The following is a 12,491-nucleotide window of genomic DNA, read 5'->3' as shown; positions in this document are numbered from 1 at the left end:
TAGAAATAAACATGGAGTCGAAGTCTGCGATGGGCGACTAGAACCGTGACTACCATGGGGACCTGTCTCGGCCGGAAACCACCATTTCAACATCCGGGTTGGATCGAAATATGCCATGCGCTGTTGCATGGGTGTCCTCATGACATTCAAATGCAGCTAATCAAGACACAGAATCCACTACCATGCTGATAAGATCGCGCTGACAAGTTGGAATGCAAGAGGTGGGACACGTGTTACCCTGAACTCTGGGACATATCTGCTGTTCCTTGCGTAAATCCACTTGGAGGACGAATGAACTCGGGTTGCTCAAATGTGACGTGCTCACAGGTAAGGGGAATGTCGCAGACTATCTCCGCGGCATGGAGGTCTGGGTTGAATGCTATAGCAAGAGGATAGAATGCAGTGAATCACCTTGGATCGCCCTTGCGTAAGGTATTCCTGTACTTCCAATTTCGCGCCAAACCCAGAGAAAGAGGTCACTGTGGACAGCCACTTGTCCTCCTTTCACATATAAATAGGAGGTCTCCTTCAATCTTCCGCAAGCCTCTTCATTCATCGGTTGCGGTCGTGGACTCCAGCCCCTCTTGATATACGGCCAACTTGACTGAATCTTTCAGACGTCCTGGATGACTTTAAGGCCAAGCTGCGCTCGGACACGACTGCCGTCCAGGGTGTCTATAAAGAGCCGGGTCCCTTTTCATATTCTTTCCCAATCTTGTTCTCTGTAGGACCTCTCAACGCATGAGCAAGGGTTCCATCGCTATGGATACTCCACCAGAAAAGGATTGGATTCAATTGGACCATGGTCAGGTCCGCAGCGGACTTGGCCTCGTGTCATCCAGGACGTCTGAAAGGCTCAATCAAGTTGACCGGATTCGAGCCAATGGGGTGGGGGACCACATCGCGCTTCCTCAGCTGGTTGTCTGTGGCGATCAATCGGCGGGGAAAAGCTCGGTGTTGGAAGGAATCACTGGAATCCCGTTTCCTCGCCAGGACGGAGTGTGTACTCGGTTTGCTACAGAGATCATCCTTCGCCACGAGCCAAACCATCGCCGCAACACCGCCACCATCCTCCCTCATATATCCCGCACGGAAGAGGAAAAGGCAAAGTTGAGCGCCTTCCGCCGCGAGGTCAGTGACCTCGCGCAGTTGCCCGGCATCATAGAAGAAGCTGCCAGACTGATGGGGGTACAAGGGATGAATGACTTGGCTGATGCACCGACTTTTGCCGCGGATGTACTTCGCTTGGAGATTGTCGGGGATACTGGCTTGCATCTGACCCTTGTTGACCTGCCTGGATTGATTTCTGTGTCTGAAAATGATGACGACGTGCAGCTTGTCGGCGATCTCGTGAACTCATATCTGGAGAACTCGCGGTCGATTATCCTTGCCGTGGTCCCCGCAAGCAGCGACGTGGACACTCAGAGTATCATCCAACGTGCTCGTCGATTTGACAAGGACGGGTTCCGGACTGTTGGAATCATTACCAAACCGGATCTCATCAATGACGGCACCGAGGGCCGTATTGCAAAATTGGCCAACAATGCAGATCGGACGAAACTGAGGCTTGGATTCTTCCTGGTCAAGAATCCACGGCCGATTGATTTGGAGAAGGGCATGACTACGGCCGAGCGCCGGAAGGTGGAGGCGGAATTTTTCGCGCATCCCCCTTGGAACAAGCTAGGACTCGATCCTTCACGGGTCGGTATCGACAATCTTCGAATTTTCATGCAAGACCTCCTTGATCGGCATATCGAACGCGAGTTACCCAAGGTTCGAAAGGATGTGGCTCAGCTGCTCCATGATATCAACAAGGAACTCATGGACCTTGGGGATCCGCGCACTTCGCCTGCACAGATACGTATGTACCTGACTCGCATTGCGACCGACTTCCAGAATCTTGTCCAGGCTGGGGTTGAAGGGATATATGGCAACCGAGATAGCTTCTTCCACGAAATTGATGATGAGAGAGACTGTCACCGTCTTCGGGCCGCAATCCACGCAGAGAATGGGAAATTTGCCGCCTACATGAGACGGCATGGACAGAAACGCAAAGTGATATCGGCAGAGCTTCAGGAAGATACAGAGACGGAGACAGAGGCCGGCCAGATCTTGGTGGCCAAGGAGCAAATGTCGGCGTGGATCAAGAAGGTGAGGCCATAGTCATACCCCAATGACGGCAAGCTCACCGTTGGCAGATATATGACCGCACCCGTGGCCGAGAACTGCCCGGCAATGGTAACCATGCATTGCTTAGTGAACTATTCCACGAGCAGTCGTCTCGTTGGGGTGATATTGCTCGCGACCATGTCAACGCAATCACGGATCTGGTGTATCAGTTCGTTCAGTCTGCGTGTGCATTTGTGATCAAAGATACCAATGCACGGCAAACCATTTCTTCCATTATCACTGAAAAACTGGGTGATAATGCAAAGGGCGCCCTCCATGAACTGAGCAAGTTGCTAGCTGACGAGGCTGGTTATCCTATCACATACAACCATTACTATACAGACAATGTCCAAAGGGCACGCAACAACCGGTGGAGGCAAGATCTTCGCACATCGCTCAATAATGCCATTACCCAAGACTGGAATGGTCGCTTTCACGTAAACAACTCGCCTGACGAGATCAGTCGGCTTGTGACGTCTCTCCAAAATCATCACATCATCGTTGATATGGAAGAGCGGGCATGCTATGAGGCGGAAATGGACTTGGATGCCTACTACAAGGTTTGCTTCCCTTGGGATACTGGGAACCGTGTGTATTAACGGTATGCTAGGTTGCTAGGAAAACTTTTGTCGACAATGTCTGCCGCCAAGTTATCGAGAGACACATTCTCACGAACCTTCCAACTGTCTTTAACCCGATGACTGTCAGTAGCTTTTCGGATGAAGATCTCGTCTGCTTAGCCACCGAGTCACCTAGGGTCAGTAAGCGCCGGGTTGAGGCCACTCAATTACAAAAGGCACTGGCGGACAGCCTTCGTGAATTGCGTTGATTGTCTTGTATACTGCTCTGGTGAGGGTTTTTTTTCCCAACCTTGGTTTTCCCTCTCCGTCACGCAAATGCGGGAGCAATGTTTGATGCATTGGGCTTTCTGTCTTTCTGATCTGATTAAGAAGCAATGCGATTTTGTTATAGAGCTGCCTGAAACAGCGGTTCTGAGTCTGTTTCGCGGGCCGGATGCTCCCTACGAAACGATTTCGTATGTAAGATCCCAAGAAAAAAAAGTCCTAAAAAGTCCTACATTACCGGATTTCTGCTAGCAAAGTATCTGTAAGGGATGCTGGAGCCAGACAACCTGTCTTCAAGAATATCGTCTTGTCCTAGGGTTTCTGGTTGCCCGCGTCTTAGGGTTCTTGCGACTGTACCTGGTCTCTTTCAACTGCAAAGACGCGACTGTCAATGTGAAGGCATTGATCGCAGCCTACCGCTCCAACTGCAAAGTATGGCCGGGAGACTCCAGGAGCTGGACGGGTTCTCTCCTTTGCACTGTGCGACAACCCAAGGTCGAAGCTGAGCTGGATGGGATGCTAGGCTAGTCTGACTTCCATCTAGTGAGATTAGCTTCCGTTCATCTCCGACAGTTCCACCTTGAAATCCCGCTCCGATCCTTCTTGGATCTGTCAGTATCTTATGGGTGGAATCCCCATGACCCTAGTTCCTAGGGCCAAATGGGCCGTGTTTCAGGTTGATTTGGATATCCCCTAGCCCTGATTAACTTGTATGACCCGGCAGTACAGAGTGAACTATGATCTACTGATCTTTCTTGGGTAACTAATTCATCGGCGTCTATTTACTCCAGAGTAATCAATCACAGACATCCCAATGACTCCGCTGGCGTTACGCTCCTCTGCAGTTGACCTCTTTTCTCTTCAACGCTCTCTTTGTACAACTTCGGTTCTTCGTAGATGGTTCTTCTCTTTCCCTACTACTATCACTCATTCTTGATTCCACAATGCATTCTAATCTGTCTTTTTTTTGTTGCGCTACTTCCTCTTGCCTCCAGCTTCGTCCACCCTGGCCTCCTCGTCACGGACAGTGATATCACTCGCGCACAGCAAAAAATCAAAGCAAACGCAGACCCATGGACCACCTCCTGGAACGTCCGTCCTGACCCGTCTGCGTTTCTCCGACGCCAGTTACACCCCTTCGCCTGCCAGCGTCGTCTACCGGAGCGACTGGGACGGCAACGTGGCAAACGCAGAGAACCTCTGGCACGACGTCGCCGCCGCATTCAATCTCGCCCTGCGCTGGAAGATCTCCTCAGACACTACCTTCGCCGATACCGCGAGCAACATCCTCCATGCCTGGGCCACCAAGCTAACCGCCCTCGGCGGCGGTGACGACAAGTACCTCACAGCCGGACTGCAGGGGTACCAGCTTGCCAACGCCGCCGAGCTGCTCCGGGACTACGAGCCCTTTGCGACCAAGGTCCTCCCGTCGGTGATCGATATGGCTAATACGGTCTTCATACCCATGCACTACAAGTGGCTGCGCCATGAGGAGCCGTCGCAGCATAATATCCTCCACTTCTTCGCGAACTGGGAGCTGTGCAATGTCGCCTCCGCAATGGCCATGGGTGTCTTGACAGACAACCAGACGGTGTGGGACTTTGCGGTGGAGTACTTCAAGGAAGGAGAGGGGACCGGTTCCATTCATAATGCGATCACGGATATTGTTGAGGAGCCTGGCACAGGGGCGCCGCTAGGCCAGGGCCAGGAGGCAGGTCGCGACCAGGGCCATTCAGCGCTGGATGTCCAGTTACTGGCGGTGGTGGGGCAGCAGGCATGGAACCAGGGGGAGGATCTGTTTGCGTTGAATGACAGTCGTATCCTGAGGGGGTTAATGTTCCCCGTCCCTTTGGCCACCGGCACTTCAACTAACTGATCTTAGGGCTGAGTACTGGGCAAGGTATAACCTCGGCCACGACGACCCCTTCGTGCCCTACTCCAACGGCATCGTCAGCTTCACCGAACTCAGCAGTGCGTCGCGCGGCGCCATGCGGCCGACCTGGGAGCTGCTGTATAACCACTACGTGACGATCAAGGGGATGGATGCGCCCTGGACGACCAAGTTCCTCAACGAGTCTCTGAACTATTATGGCGGTGCGGAGGGGGGCGCAGGGTCCTGGGGCGAGGGCTCAGGGCATTACGATGGGCTTGGCTGGGGATCGTTGCTGCACCGTCTGGACAGGGAGGATGTCGCAGCTCAAGGCTCGGGGGCAAACACACTGATTGCTTCTCCAAATGATAAAGCGACCTCGAAGCTACCACAGAGTACACCTGATGCAAGTCGCGCGGGATCCTCTGGCGCAAACTCAACTTCAATGTCGACGAGTGTCGCTAGCAGCACTCCTACACCTCTGTCTTCTCCTTCTTCGCCTTTGCCCGGAACGAGTACTCCTGCATCTACTCCAGACTCCCAACCAACCCCGTGTCCTCCTGAAGCCGGCCAGAAGCCCAGTCATCGAGCACACCGCCATTCCCACCATGGGCGTAAACATGGACGATGCCATGCGCCATAATGAGCCTAGAATAGAAGGCTCATCTGTACATAACTAGTCTTAGTGCTAGTCGAATTGATAGTTACCTGCAGGTAAGAACAAAACGCCACAATACAGCTACAGGCTGCAACGAGCGGATGGTGGATTCTTGGTCCTAGTACCATCAACTATCTTTCCAGGGATGAGACGCTCATTCGAGAACTACATGGTCTTATATACACCATCTACCATGAAGAAAAGATGCCTACCTCCCTGCTAGAATTGTTGCCGTTGTCCGGGTTCTCCAGTAAATCTGTAACCGGGCCCGATGGTAACCCTTCAACGTCCTGACGACTCAGCTGGCAAGTCCAGGGGCGAATCCTCGGCGGAAGACGAGATTCTATCTCAGGCTTGGACTTCTCAGCCGTGACATACTCGCCGGCTAGGAATACACGATGGTTGAAGATCACCATGGCGTAGGCTGAGTTGGTCAACGCATCGCCGTTGACGTAGGACTGGCCAGTGGTCTCTTCCGCGAGGGCATCCGGTGCCTAGGGATTCAACTTCAGAACTATACGTACGAGAAGAAATTAGTGAGACAATATGAACTCAATATATATTCTTACGATGGTTATCCTCAGCATTCTTCATCATATGGTCTGAAAATACAGAGACACATACTAGTATGCTTTGATATTTAGAAGATAATTGTACATACACTCCGAACTACCAGCAGCCGAGTTAGGGCACCGTCGGCCATCATAGCAGCCAGCACCTGGAGCAGCAGTAAACCCACTTCACACTGGAATGAGTGTGGATGTAGGACAAGACCACAACTGTTTCTGTCATGGACAATAACTAACAAAGAATGGGCCAGGTTAATTAAAAGCTTCTTCAACTTGCTCTCCAGTCAGAAATCCTCACTCCGTGGCGGACTGCGAAAGGCAAAAAAGAAAGCCGAACGCGGGGGTCGAACCCGCAACCTTGAGATTAAGAGTCTCACGCTCTACCGATTGAGCTAGCCCGGCTGCTCTTGTTGAAGAGTATTCTGCATTACGCTCTATGAGCTTTTCAAGCTGCTCTCAAAAAATTATAGATGTTCTTTGCTCCCACACCACCTCTGTTATTCCTGTGTTAGCAGCTGTGATTTGCACATCCACCAAGTCAGTAAATAATGGACCAGATTTTTGATTAATCGCCAGGATACAGTCAGCGGCCAATTGCTCCATAATCAACGACCACTATAATATTCATTCAGTATGGAGATGTGGTGATCCCCTAGTAACTTTGTCTAAAGGCACTACGGCAATTGACATACATGGTGTCCGTTACCATCCAAAGGAGATGCCAAGACTGGAAGGGGTCTGAATAATTCTTTGAAGAGCACGAGCATTTACTTATTCCTAGTAGCATGTAGCTTGTTCGTACCATGGTGGAAAAGGTAGCAGATGGGAATCGCCTTGTCGAAATTATGTGGAATACTCCTCTTCAGCAAGGTCAACCAGGTTTAATTAGATGTTTAACTCTCACCACAAGATATCTTGCACAGCAGTGGACTTTGTTATCAGGGTGGCTTGACCTCTTTTACCTCTATATAACCCAGGAAGCATTGCATTGACAATATATGCGTGCTAGAGCTGTTAACAGAACAGTGGTATGTGAACCTGTTCATACACAGGCTTTCACAACCACTCCTTGGCTGTAATAAACAGCTTGCGTTAGCCCAGGCCTATATAGTTAGCTTATTTACCTCAGGCTGAAAGCTATCTACCTCCAATCAAACATCAACACCCGCTCACTTCGTATCATAGATATGAGCGAACAAAGCCTGTGCATATCCAAGATATATTACCGAGGACTCCTCCGATAGAAGCTGCCAAAACCAAACTTGAGCTTCTCCGTAGAAACGCCGACTGCGCGCAGCATGGCTGTGATGGTGTACCGGTGGAATTCGGTCCGCCTTTCTACCTGCTCAATCGAGGCTTTCGAATTATGCAGCTGGGCTATTTAACGGCTGGAACGAAGTAGGCGCGCGGCAGCCGGCCAGTCGTAGCGGTATCTAATTATGAGTATCGGAATCATCATTGTGACCTTTTTGGCATTGTGGATAGTAGTTGCCTGGAACCCTACTTTCTGACACAGGGCTAATCTAAACCCACCTATATTACAGGTTGGGTGGGTTAGGTCAGCCAGTCTAGACCTAATTTTCTCTGTCTCTTAGTAGACAACTTCCATATATAATTAATAGAGAATTAGAAAGAGTATAGTCTGTTTTTAGGGTGATTATAAAACTATAGCCCATTAATACAGTACCTAGCATTAGTATGATTAAATTTATACTTATTTAGTAGTACATAATCTGCTGCTTTATAGATTTTAAGTAGGCTTGCTACTATAGTACTAGGAGTTTTATAGTATTTCCTATTGGAATTTAAAGTCATTCCTAGAATAGTAAGAGAAGTCAATAGCAAGAGATAGGATGTGGAGGTAGGTAGGAACTGGTTCTTAGGGCAGGTGGTCGACCTGGAAACTGTCGAGATGAAGCAGGTTGTTGACTTGGACTCATCTGCTCCTTTGGCTACACTTGCTCAATGTGAGCTGAATGAGTTCCAGGATCAGATAAGCCAACCTCTCATCGGAATTGGACATAGCATGGGTGGCATGCAGCTGTAAGGTATTTATGGGAAGTCTGAAGATCTACGATGTTGACAGTATATAGTGCCCAACTTTCACTGATGCATCCAGGAATGGAAACTAAACAACCTGTTGCTGTCACATTAACTACACCCAAAGCGCAGGAGCTTTTCACTTTCTTGCGGTCATCCTATATCGATGAGCGGTCTGGTCTCCCTCGTGGGATTCCACAGCATGAAATGCGCACGGATGATATCGATGGCTTCCCATTTTATCGCCCCGAGCCCCCCAAAATCTTGGGCCGCCTGCCTGAGCTGAAGCCTGCTGTCCTTTATATATTTGGCAAAAGCTCGGATTTCTCCTCTCCCGATGCTCGTCAAGAGAAACTACAAACAACCGGTATTGGTGTAGGTGGTAGTGGTGGTGCATCTCGTGGCTGGGTGCAAGAAGTCGTTCTTCCCTGTGGCCACTTAGTCCCAATGGACTGTGTTACAGAAACTGCACAAGCCAGTGCTGACCTTATTGGTTCCGAGCTGTTGTTTGGAAATCGAAAACTTCGGAGTTCCAGAAAGCTTGGAGAAGTGTCCCACATCGTGAGCGAGTGAGCATTGACAAGCAATGGGAAGCCCATATTGGTGCCTTGCCAAAAAGTGCCAAATTCTGATATTCTCCAACTGCTTTTCGCATCTTTGGGGGTATTTTCTGGATTATTCTAAACATATCAAATCCAAGAAAAGCTGTCATACTCTTACTTCGAACAGTAGACTTCGCTATTTCTAGCTTTGTTCATGCGTTTTGCTTTCAAGTATTTTAACTACCCAGACCAGGGGAGCGATCGATAATGACGGACCATTTCATTCTTGAGGGATTGATTGCACGTGCTATTGTGTGCAGACTTGGCTAAAAAAAAGTGTCTCCAAGAAGTCGGTCAGGCCTGGTTTGTAGTACCAGAAGACCAAAATCATCATGCAAGGGGAAACACATATGTATAATAATTTTATTGGTCGCTCATCTCTAGATTTTCTCGGCCTCTCATCTTAATCTGTTCAACCAAAGCATCGTTTACAGGTGTGTCCACCCCAACCATTTTTCCCATCCGACTCCAGCTTCCATTGATAAATTGGATCGCCGTCTCCCGTCCGGCGCGGAGATCCCATACCATTGAGCATGTCGTATTCGCGGTTTTGGCGATAATATCATTCACTGTCTTCTCGAGCCTGGCGACTGAAAACCGTTCTTCCAATCCTTGCACGCCTTTCAGCTCAGGCAAGGCAAGTACTACATTCGAGATCTCAGTCAGGATAGCCCGTCGCGTGTCTGGGACGCTGAAGAGAAACTCATTTTTGGCATCATTGAGCGCGCATAGCGGGTTGCAGAAAGCATTGACTGCGAGTTTCTCGAGTTGCACTTGCAATATTTCGGTGTAAGGGTACGATTTCAGGTTAAGTGTCGGTGACAAGGGCAGCGTTTGCAGAAGATAATTGGATCGCAAGTCTGAAATGGCCGCGTACCTTCCATCATCCCGGGAGACAGGACCGATAGACGTCGCCGAGAATCCAGTATGTGTGATATTGAAAGGACTGTTAAGTGTAACGCCATGCGAGATAACACCGATGAGGTAATTTGGTCGCGTTAATGGGTCCTGGAAGAGATGCGCGTCGACTTCTTCAATCATGCCAGAGCCATTTTGAAGAAAGAGGATGTTGGAGGTCGAGTTCAGCCGATGCACGAGGGGTCGCAGCGCGGAGACAGTCTGTGTTGCTTTGACGCAGATGATGAGGTTGGATATGTGGCTTGTGATGGGGCAATCCGACGGCGATTCATCTGACACAGGATACCACTGGTTGTCCTGGGTCATCTCAAGTCCATAGCCGGTGGAGCTTTGATGGACTCCATGCCGTGACTCAAAAAATATCTGATTCCTATTCTGGCGATAGTGGTCGAGAAGAGATCTCCGATGCAGCAGGAGAATCACCGACGGCCCGTTGGGGATTTCAGAGACTGAATGGGCAACAAAAGTTCCGATGCTCCCAAGCCCAAGAATGTGTACCCGATCTCGTAAAGTGGATGATGGATTTCTCTCGACGGGGGTGGTCGAATGCATGGCGTAGCTATTTGCTCTAAACAGGTTCTTGGAAAGTAGAGTCACGCGCGGATCCAAACACTTCATCATCAGGTTATTTGATATGGCGCTGGAAATCAGAAGCAGTAAGGGAGAAAAAAGACAAGAAGCTTCAATCATTCAGATGGAGAACCCTGTCGTTTGCCGTCCAAATCACTTTTGCGCCTTTAAATCACCTGGATGGACCCCGAAGAGCCTTCCCAAGTCCCAGCCCATTGAAAGTTGTAGGAAGCCGCCCTGTGGATGATCTGATCGGTACTCCGGGTTCACCTCGACAATTAGCGGTAAGGACGACAGGCCACTAAATAGAAATATTGGTTCGTGAAGTCTGGTATTATTGTTGGAATCTTTGTTTCGAGGCATTTCAGTTTCAATACAGCTATTTCCCCTTCATCAACAAGACACACGCAAAGAGTGTGGCATCATTCAGCATGGCTGTGAAGCTTCCCCGTGAGTGATCCTTCTGCCCCATACTGTCTGCCTCCTTTATCATCCAACCCTCCCACACAACTTACTCTTCCGCCTTAACGATTCTCCATATCTGACGAAAATGAACGGAATCACCGCCATCGCCAAGGCAACAAATCCCAACAGCGAAATTCGCCCAATGGATCCCTAAATTTCCGTACATGCTCTTCGTAGCCAGCGGCAAAGAACAGGCTGTAATTGAGCGAATGGTACTAGCTGCTGCCTGCGCCGAAGCTGAGTTCTGCTGGTACGCGTCGGTGAGATAGTTGAGCATTGCGATGAAGAAGAGGAAGCCAGTTGCGAAGAAAAAACCGGCCACCATGGGGACAATTGGGTTCACGACTGAAAGGGAGGCCCAGCCAAGCCAGAAGAGCGAGACAACCATTCTATACAGGCTGGGTCAAAAACGGGATATACGACGACTGAGTTTCAACCACGTACGCGGGGCCACCAAGACAGGCGAGTGGGAGTCGGCGGAATTCCTCAACCGTTGCCCAAGTTTGTCCTGCTGCCAACGCTTTGTTGTGGTAGGAGCTGTAGCACATGAAGATGAAAAAATGTGACGATGCTTCCAATAATCACTGGTAGTGTATCAGTCTTTCAAGGGCCGCAACCCGCAACATTCCGACTCATGGATAGGAATCTCAGGCTCACTCGAAATGCGCACCCGCACTCACTGACATGCCATATAATCCTGTGCCTGCCAGTCTTGTAAGGTCTGATCCAAACAAGCTTACTCACCTTGGAAAACGATCGGGTAAGCCTGGAAAAATAAATATAAGACGTCATATACTAGAGCAAGATACAGCGAGGTGAAGAGCAGAATCGGCTCCTGGACAACAATGGCGAAGGGACGTCCAAAGATCCGAGCCATGGACACTGAATTCCGTCCCCTACTTCCACAGTCGGGTTCCCGGCGCACGCTTTCCACATTTCGCCTCCATCAATTAACCAGAACAGGCCCGTATGTCTCCGGTAGCAACAGGACAACGGGCATCCCACCTCCAGCTATCACCAACGCGACCCGAAATACCCGCCGCCATGACAACAGCGCCGCGTAGCCCGATATAATGGGGCTGAGCTGCGGCCCTAATGTTCTCATGAGCATGAAGAAACCCATAGCTGTTCCCCGTTCCCCGTGTTCGTCGTATATATCTGAATACAACCCACCAAGCACCGCTTTAGGAGCAGCGGCGTGTATTCCGCACAAAGACCTAAAAGCAGGTAGAGAAGCATATGTAGGCGCCAGCGCACATGCCGTCGTGAAGATGGTGTAACCAATATACGTCCCGATGAGCACGGGTTGTCGGCCCAGATACTCGCTCAGCGGCCCAAAAACTAATGGGCCTACTGCAAACCCAGCAAGGTAGACTGAGTTGAGGAGGACAAGTGGGACGTGATCTTTGTCCAAGTCGAATGCAGAGACGATCTCTGAGGACGCCCCTGATGGGAGAGAGGAACCTAGGGCGCTGTTGAATGCTATGCAAATATCGAGCCGACGAGGACTATGTGATACTTCCTTAACTAGACAACCTTTGTAAGCCAGACTGCAAATCCACTCCCCAAGCTATGAGGAGTCGAATGTCCATATTTTGGCATACTCACCCTGCAAAAGTTGACAGGATTCTTCGGAGCGTTTTGAGCCTCGAGGCCAATCAGCTAGTTGTCACTGATAAACATTTCACAAAACCCTTCCCGGCACGCTCAGCGCCTGTTTCACGCCCTACGCCGATCCCATGCATTGAAGGGTGGTCACGTGCAACTGCATTATCTACGTTGGTG

General features: G+C 50.0%; 5 protein-coding genes and 1 non-coding gene across 6 annotated transcripts; 3 read left to right on the top strand and 3 right to left on the bottom strand.

Moving 5' to 3' along the window:
• Positions 1-470: 470 nt before the first annotated feature.
• AFUA_3G13580 (putative dynamin GTPase) lies at positions 471-2,998 on the top strand (the record flags this gene model as incomplete). The annotated part of the gene is made up of 3 exons (XM_749173.2): positions 471-2,151; positions 2,199-2,729; positions 2,780-2,998. Exons 1-3 carry the CDS (start codon positions 742-744, stop codon positions 2,996-2,998), a joined length of 2,160 nt encoding a protein of 719 aa, XP_754266.2. The 5' UTR covers positions 471-741.
• A 638-nt stretch (positions 2,999-3,636) lies between these two features.
• On the top strand, positions 3,637-5,615 carry AFUA_3G13570 (uncharacterized protein). Its single transcript, XM_749174.2, has 2 exons — positions 3,637-4,844; positions 4,897-5,615. The coding sequence occupies exons 1-2, from the start codon at positions 4,456-4,458 to the stop codon at positions 5,525-5,527; spliced, it is 1,020 nt and encodes a 339-aa protein (XP_754267.1). The 5' UTR covers positions 3,637-4,455; the 3' UTR covers positions 5,528-5,615.
• An 825-nt stretch (positions 5,616-6,440) lies between these two features.
• Positions 6,441-6,513, bottom strand: tK(CUU)2. The gene has a single exon. It is a non-coding gene (tRNA).
• A 1,674-nt stretch (positions 6,514-8,187) lies between these two features.
• On the top strand, positions 8,188-8,724 carry AFUA_3G13560 (putative toxin biosynthesis protein; the record flags this gene model as incomplete). The annotated part of the gene is made up of 1 exon (XM_749175.1): positions 8,188-8,724. One exon carries the CDS (start codon positions 8,188-8,190, stop codon positions 8,722-8,724), a length of 537 nt encoding a protein of 178 aa, XP_754268.1.
• Positions 8,725-9,116: 392 nt separating this feature from the next.
• On the bottom strand, positions 9,117-10,517 carry AFUA_3G13550 (ketopantoate reductase family protein; the record flags this gene model as incomplete). Its single annotated transcript, XM_749176.2, has 1 exon — positions 9,117-10,517. Exon 1 carries the CDS (start codon positions 10,359-10,361, stop codon positions 9,117-9,119), a length of 1,245 nt encoding a protein of 414 aa, XP_754269.1. The 5' UTR covers positions 10,362-10,517.
• Positions 10,518-10,535: 18 nt separating this feature from the next.
• Positions 10,536-12,477, bottom strand: AFUA_3G13520 (putative MFS drug transporter; the record flags this gene model as incomplete). The annotated part of the gene is made up of 5 exons (XM_749177.2): positions 10,536-11,095; positions 11,151-11,243; positions 11,447-11,588; positions 11,712-12,256; positions 12,437-12,477. 5 exons carry the CDS (start codon positions 12,475-12,477, stop codon positions 10,753-10,755), a joined length of 1,164 nt encoding a protein of 387 aa, XP_754270.1. The 3' UTR covers positions 10,536-10,752.
• Between the last annotated feature and the right edge of the window lie 14 nt (positions 12,478-12,491).

The sequence above is a fragment of the Aspergillus fumigatus genome, chromosome 3 (assembly GCF_000002655.1).
Source record: "Aspergillus fumigatus Af293 chromosome 3, whole genome shotgun sequence".
NCBI classification, from domain to species: domain Eukaryota; kingdom Fungi; phylum Ascomycota; class Eurotiomycetes; order Eurotiales; family Aspergillaceae; genus Aspergillus; species Aspergillus fumigatus.
The sequence above is the reverse complement of the archived record's forward strand: the minus strand, read 5'-3'. Positions and strand labels throughout refer to the sequence as shown.

Bases quoted from the DNA above. Each gene is read 5' to 3' on its own strand.
- AFUA_3G13570 (XM_749174.2), top strand. From the start codon at position 4,456: ATGGCTAATACGGTCTTCATACCCATGCACTACAAGTGGCTGCGCCAT. The intron at 4,845-4,896 runs GTTAATGTTCCC...AACTGATCTTAG, and splicing joins GACAGTCGTATCCTGAGGGG to GGCTGAGTACTGGGCAAGGT.